This window comes from Filicampus tigris, chromosome 9 (assembly GCF_054856515.1).
Source record: "Filicampus tigris isolate MCC_2025a chromosome 9, RoL_Ftig_1.0, whole genome shotgun sequence".
Taxonomy (NCBI): Eukaryota; Metazoa; Chordata; class Actinopteri; order Syngnathiformes; family Syngnathidae; genus Filicampus; species Filicampus tigris.
This window is the reverse complement of record NC_141225.1, coordinates 8,176,074-8,203,251: the sequence shown is the minus strand read 5'-3', so window position 1 is coordinate 8,203,251 and position 27,178 is coordinate 8,176,074. Positions and strand designations below refer to the sequence as shown.

General features: G+C 41.6%; 1 protein-coding gene across 5 annotated transcripts in view; it reads right to left on the bottom strand.

Moving 5' to 3' along the window:
- Positions 1 to 27,178, bottom strand: part of cacna2d2a (calcium channel, voltage-dependent, alpha 2/delta subunit 2a) — a 193,893-nt gene that overhangs the window by 28,323 nt on the left and 138,392 nt on the right. For all 5 annotated transcript variants that reach the window (XM_086041898.1, XM_086041900.1, XM_086041901.1 and 2 more), the window contains 5 exons: positions 21,252 to 21,383; positions 20,981 to 21,038; positions 4,416 to 4,466; positions 3,657 to 3,756; positions 2,284 to 2,445 (listed from right to left, as the gene is read on the bottom strand). In XM_086041898.1, the coding sequence (XP_085898024.1) occupies positions 2,284 to 2,445; positions 3,657 to 3,756; positions 4,416 to 4,466; positions 20,981 to 21,038; positions 21,252 to 21,383 (503 nt within the window). The remainder of the gene's footprint in view (positions 1 to 2,283; positions 2,446 to 3,656; positions 3,757 to 4,415; positions 4,467 to 20,980; positions 21,039 to 21,251; positions 21,384 to 27,178) is intronic.

Below are 27,178 nucleotides of genomic sequence, written 5' to 3'. Positions count from 1 at the left end.
TAATAATGATAAATAATATCGCCACAATTACATATTTGATAGGGCTTCTGCCACCAGTCATAAGAGCAACGACGCTGCAGACAGCCATTAAAAAGCGCCGGTTTTATTTCTTGCAGTAGAGGTGTGTGTGTGTGGGGGTATGCGTGTGTGTGTGTGTGTGTGTAGGGGCCACTCTTGGCTTTGTGCCACCAAGCCAGCAGAAGAATATAAAGAGAGGCTGATCTCGGCTGGGCCGCGCTCATCAATCATCTCATCAGAGCCCATTAAGGCGTCGGCCTGCAGGAATGCATGGCAACATACGGGTTTGGGGGAGGGCGGGTGGCACCTGCGTTGTCGGCGTGTGCGGACGGAGACACACAAACACACACACCTTGCCGCAGCAGATGAGAGTGTCACTGTACTTCAAAATCAGTTAGAAATGATTTATCTCAGGTAATTCACTTTTGTGAAAGACACTCTCGTGTCTGCCTCACGTCAGGATTTGAGTCCGTGTTTTGCGTGTGTTTTCTCAGGCTACTCCTGCTTCCTACTGCATTCCCAAAACATCTTAGGTTTACTGAAGACTCTTTATTGTCCAGAGGTGCAGGTGACCGTTAATTTATATGCATCCTGCGATTGGTGGAGTCTTTTCGAGCATGAACGGCCCTCAAGGTTATGCCACGGCATTTCAATTCGCTTCAAGTCTGTACTTTTCAAAGCCACTCCTTGCTCTTTAGGGCATTCAGAAGTTGACTTGCTGATGTGTTTTCGATTGTTGTTGTGAAGGAGAACCCTAATGCGCTTCTGCTTTGGGTCACAAACTGATGGCCAAACATTCTCCCTCAGGATTTTCTGGTAAAGAGCAAAATTCATGCTTCCATCAAGCACAGCAAGTCGTCCAGGTCCCGAAGTAGCAAAACAACAATACACGATCACACTACCACCGCCATGTTTGACTGTTGGTGTGAAATTCTTGTTGGTGTGGTGTTACATTTCCATTTTGTCAGTCCACAGAATATACTCCCAAACGTTTGGGGAACCATTCAGATGTGTTTTGCAAAACTAAGACGAGCCTTTATGCTCTTTAGTCAGCAATGTTTTCCGCCTTCGAACTCTGCCAGTATATCATTTTTTCCAAGTATCTTCCTCATTGCTGAGTATGAACACCGGCCTTAACTGAGGCGAGTATGGCCAGCAGTTCTTAGACATTGTCCCGGGTTCCTTTGTGACCTCGTAGATGAGCCGTCGCTGTGCTCTTGGGGTCATTTCTGTAGGCTTGCACCGCCTGGGCAGGTTCACCACTTTCTCCATGCTTTCTCAATTTGTGGATTATGACTCTCAATGTGATTTGCTGGAGTGCTAACGCTATAGGAATGACCTTGTAACCCTTTCCAGGCTAATAGATGTCATTTACTTTATTTCTCATCTCTTCTTGAATTTCGTTGGATCATGGCATTTTGTTGCAGCCTTTTGAAATCTTTTTGTTGACAGGTTCTATTTAGGTGATTTCTTGATTGAATACATCTGGGGGCAATCAGGCTTTGTGTGTCATCAGTGAATATGAACTGAAAAATTACATTTGGCACAGTAAAATCATTATTTAAAAAGGGGAAAGTAGTTTTTTCACGCAGGGTCAGGTAGCTTTGAATATTTTTTCCTCCTGTAAAAAAATCAAATCACCATTAAAAGCGGAAGTCAACCAAAACATTTTTTTTTTCAGAATATGTTCTATGCAGGCCCACTAGTTGAAATATGGCATTCTGATTAATATTGCATATGTGGAATATAAATTAAGAAGCAAAATGCACCCACTTTTAGCCATCTCAGGGGGCGGCCATTTTGTCACCTCTGTCGACTGAAGATGACATCGAAGTTGCACGGGGCTCAGATAACGACCAATCACATCTCACCTGTTATCTGAGCCCCGAGCAACTTTGATGTCATCTTCAGGCGACAGAAGTGAAAAAATGGCCGCCCCCTGACCTAGCTAAAAACAGCTGGATGTCTCATATTCCACAAACGCAATACTAATCAGAATGCCGTGTTTAGATTTAGACTAGAGGGCCTGCATAGAGCATATTCTGGAAACATCTTTTGTTTGACTTCCCCTTTAAAAATGCATTTTATGTTTACTTAGGTTATCTTTGTCTGAACTTTGTTTGATGTCTATAACATAAAAGTGGGGAAACTATGCAAAAAAAAAAAAAATTTGAGAGGGGGGGGCAAATACTTTTCATATCACTGTAACACTCGATTTAGGAGGCTCAGTATTGAGCAGTTGCGTCCAACTTTTGTCCCACTTACATTGAGAAGCTGCTCGAAGGCAAACGTGAAGCCAGACTTATAGTCGGTGGTTCCTTTGGCTTGCATGTGCATGACAGCCTCCTTGAAGATTTTCTTGTTGCGCACGTTGGCTTGGACCAAAGTCCTGAAGCAGGGCACCACAGCATCGGCCTCATCATTGAACTGCGAGAGGAAAACACAAAGATAAGACCAAAACAGCATCTGTCGCTGTGTGTGAATGTGTGTGTGTGTGTGGCGATGCGGCTGCAGACGTGGGCGTGTGCGCAGATGCAGGCTGCCCTGCGACTCTCAGGCTGGCAGTAAACGCTGGTAATTACAACTTTGCAACCAAAGAACAGGTGCACCTCAACTCGTTACAAAGCACCAATGAGAAACTCAGCCAAGGTAATATAATGTGCCTCGTCTCATCCAGACAATTAGCCTTCAGCTGTATACATCCACATTTGCGTGTGGAGTTTGAAAAAATACACAATTTGCATTCAAGTCTTTTAGAACCAACAAAAACATTGGTTGTCTGTTTTTTTTTTTTTTTTCAAATGAGAAAAATAGCACTCTATAATGTGCTTTCTAAAAACACACAGCAATAACGTAAATAAATCGAACATAAAGAAGAAAACAGTTTTGCCAATTTTTTTGCTTCAACTCAATGGACATTGTATGCCGTCTGATGGGCGTGCCATGGCCATCTGGCAGTTAATAATTGGCCTCACTAGTGCAATCCTTTTGGAGGGGAGTGAATCTACTTTAATAGCTAAATGGCTCATTTAGCCATCAGATTAACTCGAAAGCCAGATCAGTATCAAGTGATATAAACTAAATGTCAATTTTCATATCATTAAAAAAAAAAAAACGGTTATTTTTCCATCCAACTACTGCATTTTCCATTACTTATTTATTTTTTGAGCATTTGGTATTGGTAAACAAGCCAATATTCCATAAGCCTCTACCTTCTTTACAGATGGCAGGAATCAGCCCCACAAGATTATTATGCTCATTTTGTGAAGATTTAGCAGCATACAGTGGATAAATGCAGTGGATTATGGGGGATTACTGGCGGACGTGTCCACACAGTCACCAAAACAAGCATGTGTGTGTGTTTCCTGCAATATAGGATAAATGTAAATATTCATCCTATATGGTAGTCTCGATCTGGTAATGAGCATAGTGAAAGACATGCGCGGTCCCGTATGGCAAAGTATTATAAGAAGAGAAAGTGCAGCGCTTCCACAGGGAGCAACATAAACTCCCAGCGCAGCCTGCTTACTACTCCTTACTCGCTTCATTAACACCTGCTTAATGAACACGACACATATTTTCTCAACGGCTGCCTCCTGCGAGCGTGTGTGCGCGTGTGTGTGTGTGTGTTTACTTACTCTGGCTACGTTCACGTAGTCGTCATCTGAGAGCGTGTCCAGCATCTTGATGACGGAGGTCTTCATCAGCTTGAGCGTGAGACCGCTGACACTCCCACTCCTGCACACCAAAAAAAACCCACTTTGAAGACCTCAAATCCCTTTTAGAGTAATGAAAAAAAAAAAGGATTGATGGATGGCTTGACATGAACAGTTATAAATGTTATGAACGTTTTATAGACATGTTACACACATGTTGTTTACCAGTTGTTAACATGCAAATACATGTTATAAACAGGGTATGATGTAATTAACACATTCTAAACATGTCAAACATAAAACATGTTATTACCAGGTTATAAACAAGTTATAAAAATGTTATCATGCTATTACCTAGTTATAAGATGGTTAACACCGGATGATCATCATTTATACCAGTTATGATCTTGTTATTAACAACTGCATAAATCATCAATTTGCTTTGTTAAATATGTCTTTGTGTCATTCAAAACCAAGAGGGGCAAAGCTGTGACTTTAGCGAGTTGTAGGTAACCCCTTGCCATTATCATCCACTGTATTGTTACAGCAGCATAAGGCATTATACCATGTAATTAATATCTTTTAAACCATTTACAAGTCTGTCATGAGGTGTAGCTTTAATGTGTAAGTGGGAGCACACGCTGGCCTCAGTTCTGCTCAACCTTGCGGCTTTGCACAGACCAACAGGTGGCACTAGCGCCCTTTGTGCTTTCTATGAGACAAGGGCGAAGAGATACTCACACATCCACGATGATGACCATGTCCTTTGGAGAGGATGCGCCTTGAATGTACCTGTACAGAAGAAGAAAAAGGACACAAAGGACCTGGCATTTATTTTGTTTCTATCGTTTTATAGTGAACGTGCGGAAAGAGAAGCCAAAGTTGAAATAAGCTGAGCCGCGATAATGCGAGTGACCGCAGCTGAGCCCATTTAAGCTAGAGCACAGTGAAAAAGGCTTATGTGCTTAGAAGACTTAATAGGTGGCGTTGTATGCGGCACTTTGCTGTTGGGCTCACACCAACACTGATATCCCCTATTACTCAATAACCATTACTAGAAGGATATGGAAGGGTATAATGACGTGCATTTGAATGGCCTCCACTTTACACTTGTCCACTAAAGTGGAAAAGAGACTGCTTTTTATTAAATACATTTAATCACGGGATAATAAGGTTTCTACGGTGCACCGTTTCAGGCCACCGTAGGCAAAACTAGGGACGGACCGATTATCGGGCAGGCCAATTATCGGCGTCGATATTTTGCAATTGAACTTATATCGACATCGGCATTTTTTTAAAACTGTCGGCCAATAAGAGATCAATTTAAAACTGTGCTAACTTCGGGGAACTATTTATTTAAAGCTTCAGTTAACTTTATAGGATGTTGTTGACACTGGGAACTCTCTGTATCTTCTGTTTTTATTTGAAAAAGTGAAAGTTTAACATTTCAGTTATTTTGAAATTTTGGAAAACTTTATTTACTGTAGAAAGTAATGGAGTTATTCACTTGTTTAAGTTTTCATATTTTTAAGACATGCTGATGACTTAGAACTCGCTGAACATTGTGTTAGAATTTTAAAATTTTGATGTCTATTGTATAAGATAAAAAAACAAAACAACCCCCCACCCAAAAAAAAACTTTGAGATTTTGCGCATCTGAGAAGTTGTTCAATAAACATGCCTAAAGACATGTCAACAAAGTTAAAAGTTGGAGTTTTTAAATTAACAAAAATTAAAATTTGGATGCCAATATTTCCCTTTCACTGAAACTGAATATTGGCTCCAAATATGTACCACCTAATAATCAGTATCGTCCCTAAAAAAAGCCATAGCTGTCTATCGCTAGACAAAACAGGATGGTCATGAGACTGTAGTAAAACTGGTATTAAATGTTATTCAATAAATGGACGGCGATCCGAGAGTTAATGCCTGCACAAAGTCTCGATCACCACTAGGGGCACCATACCCTTCTCAGGTTAATTCTTAGGACAAAACAGGCAGAAATGTCCTCGTAATTCAGTCTTAATATTTAAAGGAGCTACATAAGGAGCTACATAAGATTGGCAGGTAAGGGGAAACGGAGGGAATGAGAAGGCGTGTGTGTGTAATGAAAGGTGAAAGGGCGTACCGATCTAAGGCTAACTGACTTGTGCAAAGCTCAGTTTGATTCCCAATGAAATTATGCACCAATTATATGCACTTTAGGAAATTGCAAGCTACACTTACAGCTTTCGTCAGGCGTCACTCGAAACACGGAAGAGGAAGACTGACGTCACGGCGAGCCAGGAGGAGAAGAAAAAAATAACCCCCCCCCCCCAAACTAAAGATAAAAAAGATGCCCAAAAGATACGCACGCTGTGGCCACCGGTTGCGAGTGGCGCACCTTTTGGGGTGCAGGAGCTCGTCATTTGCTGGGCTGAGCAGTTGGGTGCTAGAACCGACCGGATTGAGTCAAAAATTGAAGATCGCCACGGGCGCCACGGTTGCTTGCGTGTTGCGGGGCGACCCCAAAACAAGAGAAAAACTTTCAAAACGTCTGAAACGGATGGGTCAGCGGAAAAAACCAACTGGGGCCAGAATGGAGTTGAGAGAGCGAGTGGCGTGAGAGAAAGTTTGCACGCCCTTAGTAGTAGTTAGTTTCTTTTTTTTTTATCACTCAAAACCATTTCAGGGAGGAACATCCTTCTAGGGTCTAAGAAAAAACAAATTCTTTTTTTCTTCCCATGAGCGTATCAGCACAGTAACGCACAAATGGTCACATGCAGGGCGAGTCGATCGACGTGTGGGACGTTGTTTTCATTTTACATGCAACCCGTAGAGGCAAATCAAAAGTCAACATGGACGCACATAGTTCCCATTTGAGGGCACTGGCAAGTTCATCTCTGCACTCACCACTAGGTGTCACACTTGCCCTAGTAATGTGTTGCTCATGTATGTGTATTCCAAATGCCGGCGACACCTTTCAGTCACGTCAGGAGGTCAGGCGTTTTTTTGCTGATTCTTGCGTTGTTGCGATCCTCTGGCACGATAACAAGGAGAGTTGTATTGTCAAAAACGTGCCTTTTGGGAACGCAGCAGAAACGTCTGGGATGTCGGCAGCTCAGAGGGTCTCGAATGGGTATTACAGGTAAGCTGAAGAAAAGGGGGTCGGTGGTTGTCTGAGTTCGCAACCGGGTGACGTCACATACTTGTTACAAGAACAAACCATTCATACCACCGCAGTCACAGTGCGGATGAGGAAACGAGCCGGTCCTAAAAAAACTGATTGTACGTAACTAAACCTGACAGTACCTAATAGGGTGTAACACAACTTGGATGCGGTCTGTAGTGTGATGGGAAGCATTGTGTTTCCCGGCATCTCCCACTCGTGCCTGCAACTCTTCACTGACACGACACGTGACACTGTCGGGGCCACAAACATGCTCCAAAGCTGCCTAGCGTCCATTTTTTATCTGTCGAAAAAGCCCTGACAGAACGTGAGAAAGGTGTGGGAGCCCATCAGAACGTGACGGCCGTAGGGGGGGGAAGTGCTGGCATATGTGGTAGACTGCAGGCTGAACCGTAGTACGGCTTTGAGCATCCGGGACTCAGCAGCCCCGTTTTCCTCGTGGCCCTTTACAGATATTGCGATCGACCGTGAGAAAACTTAGCAAGACATGAATACTGCTAAAAAAAATGTGCTAAAAATCCACTGGGAACATTGTGTAAATTTAGCCTTAAGTAAAAGTAGCAAAGTACAGACTCTGAAATGTTTTTCAGAACAAGTATGGTATAAATCATTTTTTTTTTTTTTTTTACTGCCAATTATGTAAAATACTAGGTTGAGATAACGTGGCACAATGAAGCCGTTTACCTCTTTTATAATCATACATAGTAGAAGAATTATTTTTATTTTTTACATGTTGTTGTTTGGGAGCTATAGTGCGCCACCCCCGATATGAAGAGGGTTTAGTCTGGAGGAGTTTGCAGGCCCACACTTAGCAGCCCGTCTTTGGCAGCGTAATCACCGGAGCTCTTTTTCTGCTGATTATCAGCATGGAGGGAAGCCAAACGCCAGCGGGGCCGCCGAGGCTCATTTCTCACGCTCGACCGAGCTGATACGAACGCGCAGCCCCCCCACTGGGCTTGGCCGCTGCCCCCCGCGAGCCTCTCAAGACGCCGCTTACCGGCAGCCGCCACTCCAACCTGCGGCGACTCCCTAACTGTCGCAGAGAGGCCAACCTGGGCTGTGAGTCTGTTTGGAAAGTCCCAGATGAAAGTCGGATTCAGCGCTAGGGCTGAATGACTTCAGGAAAATATCGAGTTGTGATTTTTTTTTTTTTTCCCTGACAGATATTGCTTTCGATTAAATTCATGCTTTTTTTTTTTTCCAAATCAAGCTTCAGGGCAATATTCACCATGTACAGTAATGTTTACAAATATGACAGAAAATTACAACACACCATTGAAACATTAAAAGCTGTTTAATAGCGTAAGGACTAAAGAGGCTGTGTGAATGAGGCAGTGCTTTTTCAAGGTTTTTAAAATGGTTCAATAAGCAAGAACTACTGTACTGTTTGCTGTCATACATACTGTATATGAATATGTAATTACGAGTAATACTGTATGTAAAAATATATTTCATCTGTACACTAATTTACTTGTTAGTTGTACTGATAAGATTATATGTAAACTGTGTTTTATATTTTTGTCATAGACTAACTTGCTTCAAATGGAGACTGAGGGTTGAGCAATATGGTCTAAAATTCATATCATGGTATAAATTGAATCCCCTCACACTAATGGTACCTTTCGTGATGTATACCAGAGCTGGGCATTCCGCCTATCTGCCTATGACGGACGGCCATTTTGTAGGCGATAAGTGGGAAACTTATAAAAATAGTTGGACTAACACTATAAAAACCGTTGAGTTAAAAATAACACAATTTTGGGTCAAAAAAAGACTGATCCCGACTTGGGTCGATTTGATCCCACTTTCTGGATTGGTTTTGCAGAAACCCCAAAAACTGGGCTGATTTGTACAAATCAACGCAAGAAGGTGGGTCAAATTGACCCAATTTGTGGATTGGTCCAATTTGGACCCAAAATGGTGGTATTTTTAACCCAACCTTTTTTAGTATAAGCGTAGTTGGAAGCCCTGTCTATATACTGATTCATTTCCGAATTTTAGGGGTGCGTGCTTATTGTGTTTCCAACTTTCAAAAATTGATGTAATTTTGCAAACCTAGCACTGAGGTCTGTTCAGTGAGTCACAGTGAAAATGACCAAAATGTAAGCGTGTTGTAGGAGGGGGCTGTGGGTAGGGAGGCAGAATCCAATTATTTTCCATAATAAAGAATGCCACATCAAAGGTAGAACTTCCGCAGCTCGGCATGACTGCGTGGTGCACGAAATCAGGCCTGGAACCAGCAGGCCCATCGGCATGCATGACTTTTTTTTTTTTTTTAATCATTTTAATTAACCAAAATCTTAATTTGAGAAAGAGGAGAAAGCACGGCGAGGCTTCACTCACACAGCGGCGATTCGGCTTCCTTTTTTTTTTTTGGGGGGCGACGTGTGCGACGGAAACACGTGGTTAGAACGCGACCCTCGCCTCCACCGCCTCAGGCTCTCGGGTGGGAGGCGCCCCAATCCGGAGATAGGGGAGAGTGTCAATTGGTGAAAAACCGAAACGCCTGGCGGAGCGACTGCGGGATTTCATTAACTTCTGCAGTCAGTTCATCTCTCATTGAGCAGAAAGGAGTTTTTATAGCAAGTTATTTTGCAAGGGCTAAATGTTAATTATAAAGCAATAGTCATTTTAGGTCATTGTTACCTGCGCAAATGGTAAGCTATCACAGCGGATAACCGACACACTCACAAGGCCACACCAATTTTCAATGTGTCTGAGCATTCACGCAAACTACCTGAGCATTCCTCGGACCACGGTGAGACACATCCACGGACTTATTCTGTATATGAATAGACTAAGAACGCAGCTTGCTTGCTCTAATGAGAAGTGAAGCCATTTCACGTTGCCACTCTCCAAGCACACCTAACTTGAAGACATTGATTTCTCCCCAGCATTTTCACATTATTTTCTGTCTCTATGACAAAAATGCCACAGTGTGTCGTATATGGTTGGTTGTACCAATAAATCTGGAAGAAGCACTATATGCACATTTCATCGGTACGAATGTGATTCTACATTTTCTTTTATAAGTTATATCTGCTACTCAACGATTCGTCTGCATCATAACATCACAACCATCACCATTGAAATGAAAGCAAAGACCATTGGGACAAAAGGCAAACGTAAGATGTCTGCCATCTGGCTTCAGCCATGAGGGGCCAATTGCTCCTCCATTTATATAGAAGTCTGTTGCAAACAAAGACATGCACACAGTATCCACCTGTCCAAAGTAAGTGCAAGTTGGTCGAAGTTGCTAAACGGGAAGGCCGTTTAAAATGATAGGCCGCCTATCGGCGATTACTATTTGGTCCGGCTGGACAAAAAGGTGGATAGACGGAGGGCTTAATGGCTTTTTTAGTCATTTGTATAAATACACATGAATAATGGAAACAAAACATGTCATTTAATAAAACAAGAAAAATTCCAGTCACCTGACCACTGAAACGCATGAAAGAGACAGATTTAAAGTGGAAATCAACCCAAATGTATTTTTTTTCAAGATTATATTCCCATTAGGCCCACTAGTTGAAACAAAGCATTCTGATTAATTTTGCGTTTGTGGAATATAAATTAAGCAGCAAAATACACTCGTTCTTGGCCATCTCTGGGGGCGGCCATTTTGTCTTCTGTCAACTGAAAATGACATCAATACTGCTCACAACGACCAATCACGGCTGACCTGTTTTTCTGAATCCGAGCCGTGATTGGTCGTTGTGAGCAGTTGTGATGTCATTTTCAGTCGACAGAAGACAAAATGGACGGCTAAAAATTATAGGATTAACACTTATTCCACAAATGCAATATTCACCAGAATGCCCTGTTTCAACTAGTGGGCTTGCATAGGACATGTTCTTAAAAAAAAAAATGTTTGCGTTGACTTCCCTTTAAGGGGCTCATAAACTACAGCCATGTTTGGACTTCCTGAATGGAGTGGCCTGCGTCTCGTCAGTGGAGACTGAGAGTGTATGTGTACCAATGTATCAATGTATGCACGTGTGTGTTTGTGTGTGTGCATATGTCCGAATGTATGAAACACGGGTTATTCTGAAGCATATCTGGTCCATTGCTTTAGGTAGCAGGGTGAGAAATCTCCGTGCTGATGTGCGCTAAAGCTAAAGATCTTAAATGACGGCCTGCAAGACATGGGCACACGTGAACTCGGGCCTCCAGATGTGTTGTTTCTGCATGGATTCCAGTCAGTAATTACCTCGCAGCTCCAGCCCACCGGCGCCATTTTTTCCCTGTCATTACCCAGACTCCTGTGTGCCAAGGCCAGGTGACAAGCAGATGGACCTGGCCGGTGCTGAACTGAACTGAACCGAACCTCTTGGCCCCAACGTCAGCCATAGGCGGTCAGATGCCAGCCAGCGATCAGCCCGAGGCTTCGCTGTCAGCTCGCTTAAAAGTTACGAATCATTTAACAGGGGCTGGAAAGACAGTTTCATATCTGACATCTTTAATGGTTCTATTTACACCATGAGTCAGAGCTCCTTCAGCGGGGTAGACACCAACACACAGGACAAATTGGTGCATTTCACTCCCTTGTGATCAAAGTTCAGCACTGCAAAAATGAATATCTAACAAAGATTGAAGATCTATATATAATAAATCAAGGCTGTTCTTTGTCAGCCAAGATGTTTCGTCTTATCAGGCGGTTTTTATGTACGAGCATCTCTTTAATCACGTTTCCCCTTTAAAAACCTGACATGCAACTTTTTATTGACATTGAATAAGTTTTGATTAAAAGAACAAGTATCGTAATTCTATGTAGTATGAATGCACTGGAACCCACATACTCGCTGTTCGGCACCTGAGGATTCTCCTGTGGATTTTTTTCAAAATTCTTTTCAATAATTTTGTAATTTATATATACTTTTTTAGGGTGGTGCAACCCCCATTTTTTGTTGAAAACGCAAATTGACGGTTTATCCTGTGTTTTTTGAAGAATTTCAATGCATTTCAATGAGTACCAATTTTACTATTTTTGGGCCCCTCCAGTCCCTGTCCCCTGTCAATAGCAGGGATCCACTGTATAGACGTTTAAAGTTTTCTAGTTAGCTATGATTACTTTTTAGAAATCTTGCCACGTTATAATTTCCTCTTTTATTGTCAAATCATTTTGCTTAAATTAAGCAAGATATTCCTTATTGATTTTTTTCTTATTTGAAAAAAGTGTCTGTAGTGTGATTTGCACAAAAAAAAAAACAGTCTGCCACAAATTATAATGCAATACAATAATGATTCAATCACTTTTGTCTATTTTGACCACATGATATTTGAAATTTTGTTCGGGAGTGGAGTCCTGCACCATTGCAAACCACATCAGCAACCAATGAACACATTGTTAAATAAAATTCTGAAAATATGAGAATGTCATTCATCTTTATACATCTTTTTTTGCACCACTTAATTATTTTTTTTAAATGATCTAATTATATTGTGTAGGTGGTCTCAATGTTATGACAGGTGTCTTTATCCATTAAAGTGGGCATATTACAGAATTAAAGAAAATAATAATAAAGACTCATATACAAATAGTCGGGTCTCTGGAGTGCCTGCCCACACATCAAGTTGGAAATTAAACAACCAAATACAGTAAATCTTAGCTGCCTATTTCTAAAAATGTGTCTGTGAGACAGGGATGGTGGTACGCCGATGCCAGTGGATGCAAAAACTCCGTCAGAAATCTGTATAGCCCCTGTCAAGCCTTCCAGTATTTTATTTGATTATTTAATTTAATTTTTAATTCTTTTATCAGCCCGGCTATGTATCAGTCAAGCTCCGCGTTAGCACCAGGAGGAAAAAAAAAGCGATTTTCATGCAATTCGCACGCACTTTTGAGAACTCAGGGCACAACAGGTAGCCATAGTGTCAAAAACCACACTACACGTCTCTTAAGATAAAAAGAATGCATGGACGGCATACGAACACCCTACTGCAAAACCATCTGAATTCCGACTGCATTTCTATGTTGAGATATTCCTAACAACAACATACAGCATTGGCATCAGCCTCACATATGTGTGTAGAAGTGCGTGTGCACAATCAAGATAAAAATTCTTTTCCACGAGGAATCACTCCAAATGGAAGGAGATTAAATAGCAGCGGCATTCACAGCCCCTCTACCTGATAATGTATTAAAAAAAATGAAAGATTTTACAAGCAATGAACACAATCACATACTCTGCCGATTGTAGATTTTTTGAAGGTGTCTGGTGAAGGAGTCTCATTAGAATTCATGAAATGTTTTTTTTTTTTTAACCACGATACGGCACTGTTGAAATCAATACATTAACCATAGCATGGGGGGGTTGTCGCTCTCACGGCAGATTGCGTGTATGCACCCCTGACCCATTCGACAAAGCGTTGAGCATTGCATTTAAACTCGAGGGTAATTATCTGCTACATACAATACGTTCTCAGAAACAAGCAGTGGAAACGTGCATGTGCCACATGATTGCGAGGCTCGTGTATCTGGACATAGACCCACCTCCATCGATATTTAACACTGAAAACCGTATTTATGAACCTCGTTGTAAACGGCACTTGTGAGACCCAATCTTAACATTATTCTCAAGTTTTTGCACACCATAACAGAGTTTCTCCGCCCGTAATTTGAATAGCTAGGGTGGACGAAGATCCAGAGCGCGGGTGGGTGCATAATCATGCAGAGACACCCACAACTAGGGGCGGGCAATATATATCATCATCGAAATCATTGTCAACGCTGATTTCACGATGTGCAATTTTACATTATCGAGTATTTATACTGTCTCGAAAAGAAAAGACGAACGAGTCCATTGTTGGCTGCACTGAAGGAGAAAAGGATGAAATCCTCATTCGGCGAATCAGCGTGCATAAACGGCAAAGGGGGGGAGTGATAAACCTTCATTCTGCGAATCAGCAGGCTGAATTCAGTCACGTGATAGAAGCCGAGGGAACGCAACATGTTTCAAATATGCGATGCTTCTGCCATGGCATCTAAATCAAAAAGTAAGCAGAGCTGCAATGAGTTTTGTTGGACGCACAGATTAGCGTTGGCTTCTGATAAACGGCAAAAATAGTGAAGCCCCGTTTATCGCAGAGGATACGTTACAGACCTCAACTAGCGCGAAGCTCAAAATAAGCAATTTTGCAACACAGTTTGTGAGTCAAAATATGCATTTTGCACCTCAAACACATTGAAACAAAACTGCAAATGGGCATTTATGTGGGAAAACGCAGAGCTGTCAAACGTTGCAGAAATCACTGAATGATAACTCGTTACACCCTTAACACGTCGTGATTGTTCCAAATATTTTTTTAAAATTAGGCTGGCTGTTGCTACCGAGGCCTTTAGTTTTCCCTCTGTGTCCTCCAACTGTTTTCTCTCAAGGTATCGTCATTTTAGTTTAAACACAAAACTAGTATTAAGAACATTTGTCTTATTCCTAGTTAGTTGGTCTAAGATCATAAATGTACAGCCATGTCACTGTATTATTATGCTGCATGCTAAAATGTTAGCTGCTGAAGTGAAATTGCTAATTGTGAATTTTATCATGAATGAATGGTAAGTTTGAATTTTGATTTGTTCTTGTGAGGATAAGCGGTTTGGGTAATAGATGGATGGATGGATGAAATTGCCCCACTGAAAATGTTTCTAGACAATATATAGTTTGCTGCTATGAAAATATATAAATTGCTCCGCAAATGAAGTCATTCATTAGCAAAATTAGTCCTCAAGAGAAAAGGTTATTTCAAACCTTGTAGCGAGCGATAGGTGACAAATCAGGATCGAGACCTTTGTTTTTTTTAAATATAGAGTAGATTTACCCCCTCACACATCAACTACAAAGTAAAACACATTTTTAAAGTATTCCTTAGCACCTGTTCCCACTTTCTTACGGTCAAGAAATTACTTGCACACTTCTCCAAAGAGGCTATTTTATTTGTCACGCATAGTAAAATTTACACATCAAAAACAATTGAACATTGACTATTTAAACGCGAAAATGTCCAACCAAACGACAACACCAAAAGTCAGCTATCTTAGCTAACATAATGCAAATTACAAACGATGGGCTACCAAAAATGAGCCCTGATGTTACTGTAATTATAAACTTTCAAACAACTTCTACATACAACAAACGATGCATTCATTTGATGTTATGACCATCCGCCTCACAGTGCCAGCACGAGTAAAAATACTTTCATTGTCTTTACAGACGCTTGCTTTTTTCACACTACGCTCTCTGCTCTCACAGCAAACCTCATTTATGGACTTACTGTACGCAGTGCATGGAGTGCATGTCACAAGTGTATAGATTTTAACATTAAATATGATGTTTTTGCACTCCGAAACTGGAGGCGTTCACCTTCACGACAACAGCCTGGCGGGATGGTTAATGTGTTGTACTCTACAATCATACAGTGGCTCACAGTATATACCGCGAGTGTGTCCAGTGTAATGATGCACAAATTTGCTAGGCGACATGTACGCTACATGTACGCAGACTAATCGCACGGCATTGGGAAAAGAGAATTACGATAACACAGTAAGACGACTTGCCAATGGGTGTGTGTGTGTGGGGGGGGTGTAGGTGTGTTGGGGTGCACGCTGCCGTGTGTACGTGCGTGTGCTTGCATGGATTTGCGCTGTGCTGATGGGCTTATTATTTTATGGACTGCTGCACTCTTAGTGCTCCTGTGGATGTGGCAGGCGAATAAAGATTGAATTAAGATAAAAATATAGGAGGACTGCGCCCGCAGGAGAAAAGATGTTGTCTGTCGTTTACTTCTCACACTTTGCGTTGATGACTAAGAGTGTTTGTGGATACATTTACATGTTTTTTGGGAAGGATGAATCAGAGGCAAAAGAGAATTTGGGGCTTTAACACACGCATTTAACACATTGAGAGCACAGCGAGTTACACGTATATTGTAGCAATAAGTGGGCTGAATTTGAGCACATTTTCCTCTTTTGTGATCAAAGTTAGTAAAGGCATACTCAGATTTCCCTGAAAGGATATCCTGACCGATTATTCTGCGGTGAGTAGTGTGTTGAGGATGATTTTTCTTGGCCAATCAGCAAATTGTAAAGTAGGGTAGAAACTTTTGAAGCATTTTCCTTCCCTTGCAATCAAAGTCGGTTTGTGGGATGTCTCTTAATTAATCTCTTGATTATCCTGTGGTGTGGTATGTGCTAAAAATGTTTTTTCCTCCCCTGATCAGATCACAAAAGAGTCTGGGTCGACAATTGTAAAGGGATGTGACTTTTTTACCTTCTGTCTCTTACATCCTTTTGCAGTCGACTTGGAAGCAGTTCACCGTCTACCAGTGGACCGAAATCGGCCGGTTGCGCAATCCTGCTCTAAAACATTATCGTGACCAATTATCCTGTGGTGTGGGGTGTGTTGGAAGTATTTCCGCCTCGCCAATCATCCCAGAAACAGCCAAGGGCCAAAAATCGTAAAACCAGGTACACATTTAGGGATAATCGTCATCGAACCAAAATTGACCAATTAGCAGTAGCATAATGACGGAAATGGTATGACTGTTTTGGTCTGCTCAATACCCTGGAACACATGAACCTCATATTAAAGCAAACATTTAATTCATTATTCGATCAGGTTATTCATTTTAGAGATGTTATTTTCCATTTCTTAAGTGCTTCAATTCACCGGCTGATGTAGCTACATCTGCCCAGTCAAAGGTGATCCAATGCAAACACTTTGCTTTTACAAAATATTACTGTTTAATTGACACTGTCAAAGGTATTCATTTAGCATTCAAGTATATTTATTATTGAAAGAGTTGTTTGCTGCCTGACATGGGGTCAGCGCAGCGGCAGTTAAGAGGACAGTAAGGGACTGTAATCACACAAGTTCGGCCTGACACGCAGTGACACTCACTCTGCATTGCCGGGTTGCTAGGCAACAGGGAATAGCGAGCATGAAAGGCGAACCAATCTTGAGTGAAATCAAAAACACGGAGAACCAAAGGAAAGGGCAGCGTGGTGTTGAAGGGGTTAGCATGTTTGCCTCACAGTTCTTTTCAGTTCAGTCCTGGGTTGGAACCTTGGGTCAGGCCTTCCTGTATGGAGTTTGCGTGTTCTCCGGCCTCTTCTTACATTTAAAATTAAAGACATATTGAATACTCTAAATTGTACATAGATGTGATTGTGAGCGTGAATGGTCAGTGTAGAGTGCTCACCCGCACCTCGAGTAAAGACAACAATGATTTGAAAACGGATGGGTGGAACCCGAGGAGGTGGAGGAAGGCGAAAGTACAGGTTGATGACAAGGTGTTCCGCACTTCCTTCACCTTGTCAGCAACGTCTAACTCCTCTTCCTCTTCCTCCTCCTCTGGCTTCAGGTCGTGTTTCCCTCCTGTCGCTCTGTCAAAAGCGCTGTCGGAGAACTGGACATGCTGACAGATTACACACAGCAGTCTTGCTTTTTTCACTTGTTCACTGACATAATGCTTTGTTTGGAACACTGCATGTTACACTGTGTAGCACGGGGGGGACTTTCTCACTCAGCTAATTACAATGGAATTGTACAATGTCAGGGAACACCTTGTTAGTCTCGTAGGCATTTATGCAACTTATCACTGAATAAAATGGAATGTTGAATTTACTCCATTTTATTTCGTCAAGTGCTTGCACGAAATACAATAATCTGAATCCAGATTGATTTCTTCAGTAGACCATACATCTCCTTAAAAATATATCTGGATCCAGATGGTTATATTTTGCGCAACCACTTGAGGAAATAAAATTGAGTAAATTCAACATTCCATTTTTTTCAGTAAAGGAACTAAATGCATGCTATTTAGTGGCAGTCCTCAGCAAAGTGTGTTTACAGCAGAACAGAGAGGAAGAAGACTATACAATGACTGCTAATGTAAGCTGTTATCCAGCTTTACATACCCGGTAAGCAGAACAAACAGTTTGAGTGCATTTCGAAATACACTCAGAGTGCGCAATTGCTTCACTCCGACAGTTCGGAAACTGGGAAACTCGGTTATTCAGAGTGCCGGAGCGTGCACTTTTAGCATTTCCAGATAATTATCTTTTTGAGCGGTACTGTTTCACGTCACAGTCCACCATCTACATACACTGAAAAACGTTTCTGACGAATTTGCTCAATTTTATTTCTTCAACATGGTTGCAAGAAATAAAACCATCTGAATCCAGATTCATTTTTAAAGTGGACCATACATCTACTTAAAAAATGTATCAGGCTCCAGATTATTTTATTTTGTGCAACCACCTGACAAAATGTAATCGAGAACATTCAACCATCATTTTTTGCAGTGCAGCCCCATGAAATTATGTTGAGGTCTTAACTGGTAGAACAATGTTTTTATATTTCATCAGCTGTTAAGTGCGCTTCTCCCCTGCGAGATTGCACCTAAATGTAATGATTAATAGGTGGAAGCATGCAGTTTTCCTGTGTTATATTATTGTGATTGTAAAGGACTTGAAACCCCCGCATATATTGACGCGGGCAGCAATGTTCTCCCACGTCCCTCCCTCGTTGCCATGGTGACTTGTCGAAGCGGGGCTCCGTTCATGCTGACTTTTCATAGTTGTGGTGCACGCTCTTAACTCCAGGTGAAGATACTCCGAGTTGAGTAAACTGATTCAAATGAGGTGTTCTGGAACCGGAAATTCAGAGTTTCCTATCTCAGAGTAGATCAATTTAGACGTCAGGATTAGATTCAGTGTTTGTTGAACCTTCTTTATGAAATGGACCTCCTTGGTCAAATAGTTTATTTGCTTTTTTTTTGGCTTTTCTGCAACACTCATTCTAAATAGAACAACAAAACACAAAAAGAGAACATGTGGACTGGACACCAACAGTTAGCTGCTAACTAATTTGCCAAGGACCAGCTAGCTGCTATACATACTGTACTGGATAGGACTAATAGTTAAGTAGAATTTTCTTTGGCGTTTTTGGTGACACTTACTCTAAAAAGGAAAACATGAAGGGAATACGTACACTATGAGAGAACAAACAGTTTATGAGCTTTTCTTTAGGCCATTCTGCAACACTTAAATCTAAAAGAATGGCTGTCCTCAACAAATTCTGAAAAAATAAAGATTAGTGGAAGAAGAATATATACACTGATTGCTAATGTTAGCCACTAACTAGAGACTAGCCATCTGTCATAAGTACATAATGCAGTAGGTGGCCCAAGCAGTTGACCTGCTCTTTCTTCTTTTTTTCCCCCTTTTTTTGTGACACTTATTTCAAAAGAAGGATTGTCCTCAAGAGAGTGAAAAAGAACACATAAATAGAAGAACATTACAAAGCAACCATAGCAAGCATAACAACAAGCAACCAATAACTAGCTAGCCACAAACTGGCTACCTTCCATTCAGAGTGGCTACTGGCTAGGACATAAGGTTTGTTTTTTCATTTGCTTTTGTGTAAACACTTATTTCAAATGAAAAACCTGAAGAGGAAACGATGACTACCAACTGAATATTAGTCGCTAACTAGCCAGGCATGAAATACAGTAGAAAGGACGAACAGAAATTAGGAAAGCACTCTATAGCTTGACAGAACTTCCTGTGTGTTAGGCATCTTCAATGCATGGGTAATTTGTACTTAATTGAATGTTTTTGGATTCACTACTCAGTGTTTTGATATATACTGTATTAGATATTTAACAGTTTTTGGGAGGCGTAGTTCTATGCAAACTCAATGGTGTCCTGTTTGCTTCTGTCATGTCATCTTCCAAACCGCTTATCCTATATAGGGTCGCGGGGAGTTGCTGGAGCCTATCCCAGCCGTCAATGGGCGAAGGCAGACTACACCCCGAACTGGTCGCCAGCCAGTCGCAGGGCACACATAGACACTGTCACTGAGCGGGAATCGATCCCACGCTGCCCGCACACAACTCAGGCGTGTGTACCACTACACTATCAGCGGACCTGTTTGTTTCTCAGTGACACCAAGCCTGACCCCAAACAGCCACTCAAGCTGAGACCAGGCGGAAAAGGAGGTCAGGTGCAATCAACATTGCTGTCGCAGTTGTGTCCACTTCACTCCGGACTGTAACCAGGCAACAAGGAAGCGTGCCCGCCGCAAAGCCAATGTGACAGCGTCAGGTGGATTGAGCTTCGGAAGCGTGGACGTGGCCCACCGCAGCAGTTTGCGCCATAACGTAAACTAGCGGAGCACCACAAGCAAAAATCTCGCCACTTGAGAAGCCAAAGCCTCTCTGCTATCTGGCTTTGTCCTTGTAAACAGGAGACAATGTGTTCTACAGTATCTCCGAGTGAGATCACGACGGGTCAGGACAACATTTGGAATGTGAATTGCACTGAATACAAGTTGCATTTTCGCACTCATGGATCATTTCTAATGCCAAGGACTTTTCATGTATCTTTTAGTAAGTTTGTGATGCGTGGGTACTGAAAATGAATCCCCTACTTTCAGGAAAATTAACATCTTTATGACGATAAGGTATTTCTTTTGAACACAAAATTTGATGATTAGCTGAATGCATTTAAATTAAGGAGGATTTGGTCATTGTTATTGGTGTTTCCTGATTTTATTATGAACGTAATTGGCAGCTTTCAGGTGAAAATGATGAAAGAGCATGCATTGTTCCCTACAGCTGTTTTCTATGAGCTGCCTGAAATGGATTTAATAAAAGAAAAGTGTTTTGAATTGAAATGTTTTAATGTTTTATTGAAGGTAGGGTGGAATGGGGTATTTTTTTACCCCCACACTGTATAGTGTTGGCATGAATGAACACTCATTAGTGTTAATCTAAACACTCATCAGTGTAATTATTACTGCACTGCCAACCCTACATTTTGTTGCTGTAACACAGTATTGGGTGTTTGACATTTAACAGTAGTAAATGTTACTTTAACATCGGGTAGTGTGGATGCAAATTTGGTGTTGAATTAACACCACCAGATTTGCAGTATGCATACAGTAATATTTGGACCACAGTGGGTACCATGGTGTTTGTCTCTGCATCATTTCTCCACTTTAACTTAATGACACACCCGTACAACTACTTTATGTTTTGTATACATCTTAATGTTGTTTATAAGGCATAATTATTTATATTCGGCTGTGGCCACGTGGTGAGAAAAGACATTTGAAAGCTGATTAAGATCACCACTTACCATGGCCTGCGGCGGACGTCGTAGAGGTCAATCTTGTTGGGAGCTCTCCACGGAGTGGCTGGAAAATAAAATGTATGTTGTCTGCTGCACTGTAGGATATTTCACCTCAGATTAGATCAAAGTCATATTTTCATTCTGCCTATCCAGTTACCAGTAGAGCCATCTGATAAGAAATTGCCCCGTAGAGGAGCCTGAGGGTCAATTTAGACGTTATCTGACACTGAGTTATAAGGGCAGCCAGTTGAGTCGCTTCACCATCGCAGCTGCTTACCTGGGTAGTAGCGTGTCACGCCCGTGGCGCTGCCGAAAACCTGCCAGCGGAGGGAGCTGTCATCCCGGCGATTCTCGATAAAGACCCGCTCTAGCGCCTGCGTCCAGTTCAACTCATTCAGGATGACCGGAGCTGAGGACGCACATACAAACACAACGAAGTTGCTCATAAGACTGTGTCTTTGTCCGGTACTGAATTTAGTAGAAAATGGAACTGAAATAGTAATCCCCTGCGATGAATAGTGAAAAACTGCAAGTAGTTGACGCCCCCCTTAAAACGCTTACACGATAAATGCCTTTACATTAGTACTTTGAAATGTATTCCCTTAAAGCGTAATAAAAGAGAATGTGAAGAAACAAACGGGTTAAATGAAGTGAAATTGCTCTAAAGTAATGTAGTATGTGTGGGATGCGTGCTTTTAAGAGGCATGACCAAGTGAATGACATCAAGAGCTAGAGTCGGGTCTGTGGGTAATAGTTCATTGTGAGTGTCTGGAAATGAATTGTGGCATACGGCAGCTTCTTACAAGTGTTTTCATTCTGTACACAATATGTGTGTGACTTTTCCATAAATGGCTGAATGTGCATCGACTATGAAGGCAATCCTTGACGGTATTTTTTAACTCGTATCCAAAGCTGACTGTACCTTTAATTTTGATTTGCTAAACAAAGCAAAAAAAACTCTCAAAGCTATGGTTCCCAACTCAAAAAATTCATAGGTTGGGGCACTCTTAAGTCAAGGCACTAATGCATTAATATTTAAAACTATAAATACAGTATAAGAACAAATTCTGATCCCAAAATATCTTTTCAAACTTCACTTACATTACACTTATAATAAATAGTCTAAAAACGATGATTGATATATAAAAAGCAAAGACTCTCCATAACTTTCACTAACAACCCAGACTAAACTTAGCTCCTCCTCAATTTACAAAGCCTGTTTGCAGTCGAGATGTGTCATTTCAACATGAACACTTCCCTATATAGACAAGACTTTAGCGGCAGCTTGTGGAATCTTAGGACGTGTCACAAAAACTAGAACAGCTGCAAAACTTCACAGAGGAAAGCCGACATTAAAACCCTGAAACTCAATGGTGATGTGGAGTGCTAACCACGAGGTCACTAAACATTATTCAACATTTTAAAATATTTTATGGACATTCAAAGGTCCCTGAACGACCTTGGCGGCTGCCTATGTAGGCGCACAAGCTGACGGTGGTCATCTCGCAGGACATCAGTCTAATCTGGTTGATATCCGAACGGTCGCTGAGGAGGAATGCGAGATTACCTTGGAAGAGGCGCCATGTCACTCGCAGCGTGTGTGTATGTGTGGGCGTGGGGGGGACACACGCCGTCTCTGCAAACATTTGCTTCAATTGTGTGTGTGTGCTTTGAAGGTTTTGTTTTAAAGGACTTAGCGACCTAACAGCTTGAAATCTAAATCATAGGATCAGATATATTGAGTATATTCCTCTACTTACACACACACTCGCGCACAAAACGGAGAGCTTTACTGTGTGCAGTTAACATTAAGTTCAATGGCGAGTGCAATCGGAATTTAATAGGCACCTGATTAAAGAGGAAACCAGCAGAGGGGAACGTCAACTGGCTTGCCTGATGAAATAAGTCACTCAAATCACTTTTAGTTACAAGGCACATGAACCCAAAAGCTCCTACTTGGCTCAGCCGTGATCATTAGCAGATTCTTCAACGCTTTTCAATTACGTACGGCTCACTTGAGTCACCGCAGAAAGATGTAGCAAAGCAATTTCTGCACTAAGCGCAAGTGAGCTTGAGCCTTTCCCAGCTGACACCCAGAACTGGTCACAAATCACTCGGAGGTAACGGCCATCCAGTCATTTTCTATATCGCTTGACCCCATCAGGGTCATGAGGGAACTGCAGCCTATCCCAGCTGACCTTTGGCAAGAGAAGTGGGGTACACCTTGAACTGGTCGCCGCAGAATTGCATCGACCATATGTGTATCTGCTATTTCCTACTAAATTCTCCTTAGAACACTTTTTGCATACAAGGGACACTCATGTCTAGATTTCATTGATGCTTATTTCCAGAAGATCAGAAACCCGAGATGCATATTTCAATTCCACCTGGTCCACGAATTTCTCAGGCAGCGGGCAGCAAGTCATCTGATTAACGCATGTAAAAGTATTATCCTTTAAGCGCCAGTTATCACAGCGTGCGTGCTGTCAAGTTCTGGCTGTTCCCTTATCTAAAGAGAGCCACCGAGTCTGAAATGATAGCTGTTCCGCACCGGCCAAGGGCAAAGAGAAATTCTGCCTTTGCTGTTTAAACTGCATTGGCTGAACATCACGGGTGTGCCATGTTCGGCCTGTGGGACATTTGGGGCCCGCAGCGTGTTTTTTAATAAGCCCACTGCATATTCTAATGATAAAACGAATAAAGAATTTAAAATGTTATAGATCGTGATGTACTTGTAAAAAAAAAAAAAAAAAAAAAAAAAAAGAATATTACACTACGTACTTAAAATAAGATAAATGAGGATAAGCTAATGGATAGCTAAAATCCATGGATGCTCACTTTGTACCCCCCAAATTCTTAAAAAACTGCTCATGAACATACTTATTTTTCTTACTAAACTTTGAACTTTGAGCGTGTTTAAACAAGAGAGAAATGTGAAAAAATGTTAATGGTGAGGTTTACAGCCTTAAAACGGTATGATAATTGGAATAAAATAAGTTTCCTACTTCGTGTATATCACCTGTCGTGGGTTTTTTTGGGAACATAATCCCAGCAATAAACGAGGGACCACTGTATACAAATATACACGAATAAATACAAACAGACACACACACACACACATATATACATATGTATTTAGACACTATCTTTCTATCTATCTATCTATCTATCTATCTATCTATCTATCTATCTATCTATCTATCTATCTATCTATCTATCTATCTATCTATCCATCTATCCTTGGAATTAATGTAAAATCATAAAATAGAAAGTACAAAGTAGAATCAACGACTGTTCTAATAGTTTCCTGAGATCCTTGAATACAACTATTGAACAAAACGATCAAAACTGACTGAGTATTCCAGGCATCTTCCTATATTCTTCTGATAGGAATAATTCTCAAAACTGCTATCTTACAGGTTTAGTTCTGCACATGAGCAGCACACTCCAGCAGCGTTGATTTGCCAGATCCCGTGGAGGTAACGTGAGCAGGCTATTTTGCTCTGAGATGACACGCCAAAGACGTACAACGGATACAATATTTCACTTTGGCTTTGCAAAGTGCGCAAATGACTTTAGATTTTGCCAACAAGTGAACAAGCAAGAAAAACTGAAAGCAAAGCTATCTATAGTCCATGTTTGTCCATATTTGCGTCAGTGACTCTCCTCTAAGTTTGGCTGCACACGTGAGCAGAGGTTAGAGGCAGCTACAGGAAGTAAATAAAACGGAGTTAACAGAGTTAATTTTTCAATATATATGCGTGTTTTGGGTTAGGGTTGGCCAGCAGTTTTGCAACAGCAGTTTTGCAACAGCTGCATATTGTTCAGCGGAAATGTCGGTGCTGCTGGATTGTCTGAGATGGTACGGCTGGATGGCGTTTGAAACGTAAAGTGAAGAGGATCTAAATGGATCTGGAGAATTGAACCATTCTTTCTGTATGCGTGTATGTTACTCACAAATGGACGCTGGAGTTGCTTGTTTACTACTATTTTGTAGCAGATTTGAGCATGCTGTGATCATGACATCGATGAACAACTGTTGAAACGAGACTTCGAATCGCTCCTCTTTCATCTACGACCGCTTTAAATAACACAATTTTACTTGATTTCTTATTTTCCTTGAATTACTTGAGAGCCAAGGATTTTATTAGGTGTAAAAAGTTGGGTTCAGCATACTTTATTGACCTGCATTACATTGGATTGGTTCGTACACATGAGGTAAAGGGGCACTTCTGAGTGGAATGTTTGAAGATCTAAGATGCTGTTTGTGTGCTCTTCCACTCAGGTGGTGTTCAGCTCATGTTGCTGTCTCAAAAACACAGACCAAAGTGAATGTTTATCTTTTGGTTAAAATAGGTCATTGTATGCGGGTATGAGCTAACTTTGCTGTCAGTTCACACGTACACACCTAAAGACGCCTGCGGGAGATCGCTTCAAGAAAAAAACGGGCGCGTCCGAGTTAAGCCATCGCGCCAAGCTAATTCTCTTTGATTTATTCAGCCAGGATATGCCCCGACTTCTCTGGACAGTTGATAAAAAGACAAATTCCCGCCTGGAGGGGGCGGGGAGGGAGGGGGGAATTGCACGCTCGACCAGGCGGCAGACAGGGCCCCCTGGCGCCATCGTTCAACTGAAATGCACCCGACCCTCCCACCGCATGCGATATCTTTAAAAGGTAATTCATCAGTGGGCCGCTCCCCTGACATTTGGAGCACCCTTGGCTTTGCCCCCCTTTATGCGGCACCACACCACAAAAGCGTTAAGAGAGCGGGATTTATGGAGCGTCTCTGCCTGAGATCGTTCCTCAACCCCTCTCGTCGCCTTCCTTCCCGTGACCGCCCCCCATCCTTCCTTCATATACACATTATTCACACTGATATATCTGAGATAAAGAGCCATCCAAACAGATATGTGCCTTATGCCGCTGTATTAATACAACATCACACAAATGGCCGCATGAATTTGCTGTATTCACAGAGCACAGCGGGGGTAATATATCAAGAGTGTGGCATGCACAAAGTGGGCCCTGGTCACAAATCCATAACGGTAATGGAGCTCAAGCTATTAGGCCAGTCACTAAGGAAGCGTCAGGGCCATTAGTGCTGTAGTTTACATGTGTAGACAGTTCTGTGTTGTTTACATCGGCCCACGTGGACACGCCATGTAGCTGACATCGGAGACGACGGCTTCATTTCAACCTCACGATAAATATTTCTCCTGGGCTGTCAACTTTTACAGAGTCCGCCAGACTGAGTAAAAACAACGTTGACAGTCAAATGGCTGTCATTACATTAAATACGCATGAACAACACACAGGGAATGCAACGAAAAATGACGCATTTCACCAGACATCCTTCACAAAACGTTCTAATTTCATCACATTGGAAGAATCAAATCATTGTTGGCTCATGTAGAGATCTTAAAGCGGACATATGCACTTTCTGTCACAATATAAAACAGCGTTCAGTTGTCTTAATATCTGTGATATTCTTGAACAAAATACCCCAGGAATTATAGCATACATTACACCATCTTTTGGTCTTTTGCTGAACTTAGCTTGTTTTGAGGATCAATGTGCAGATTTTCTGAAGCTGAGCCATAATTGGTCGCTATCTGAGCCCTGAGCAACTGTGATGTCATTTGCAGTCAACAGAAGTGACAAAATGGCCGCCCCTTAAGATGGCTAAAGCCAGGTGGATTTAGCTGCTTAACTCATCAATTCCACAAATAACCTTGTTTCGACTAGTGGGCCTACATAGAACGTATACTTGAAAAAAATTGTTTGGATTGACTTCTCCTCTTGACTCCTCTTTAACTGGTCTGAAAATAATTTACAAAAAATAATATCTATGTTCATCTATCTATGTCAGCGACATAAAGTGAATGCTCTTCCACTTTACAGGCAAACTAAACACAAAACAACCACATAGCTTTCTCTTGATGGAGTCCTTTTTGCAAAACACCTTCAATTGGCAAAGTTAAGCAATGGATTTTCAAAAGAAATGGTGGAGCAATGCATATAAGTAGACAATATAACAATACTCAAAGGCATCTATTTATTCTTTGCAAAGAACATCTGATATTACTTCTGCTTGGTGTGAAAACTCCTCCTTGTGTGTCTCTCTATTTCTGTGTTTGTGTCTGTATCACACTGCCGTCAGGTTGCCAAGACATGCATACCAGAAGGAGCAGCACAATGTCCAT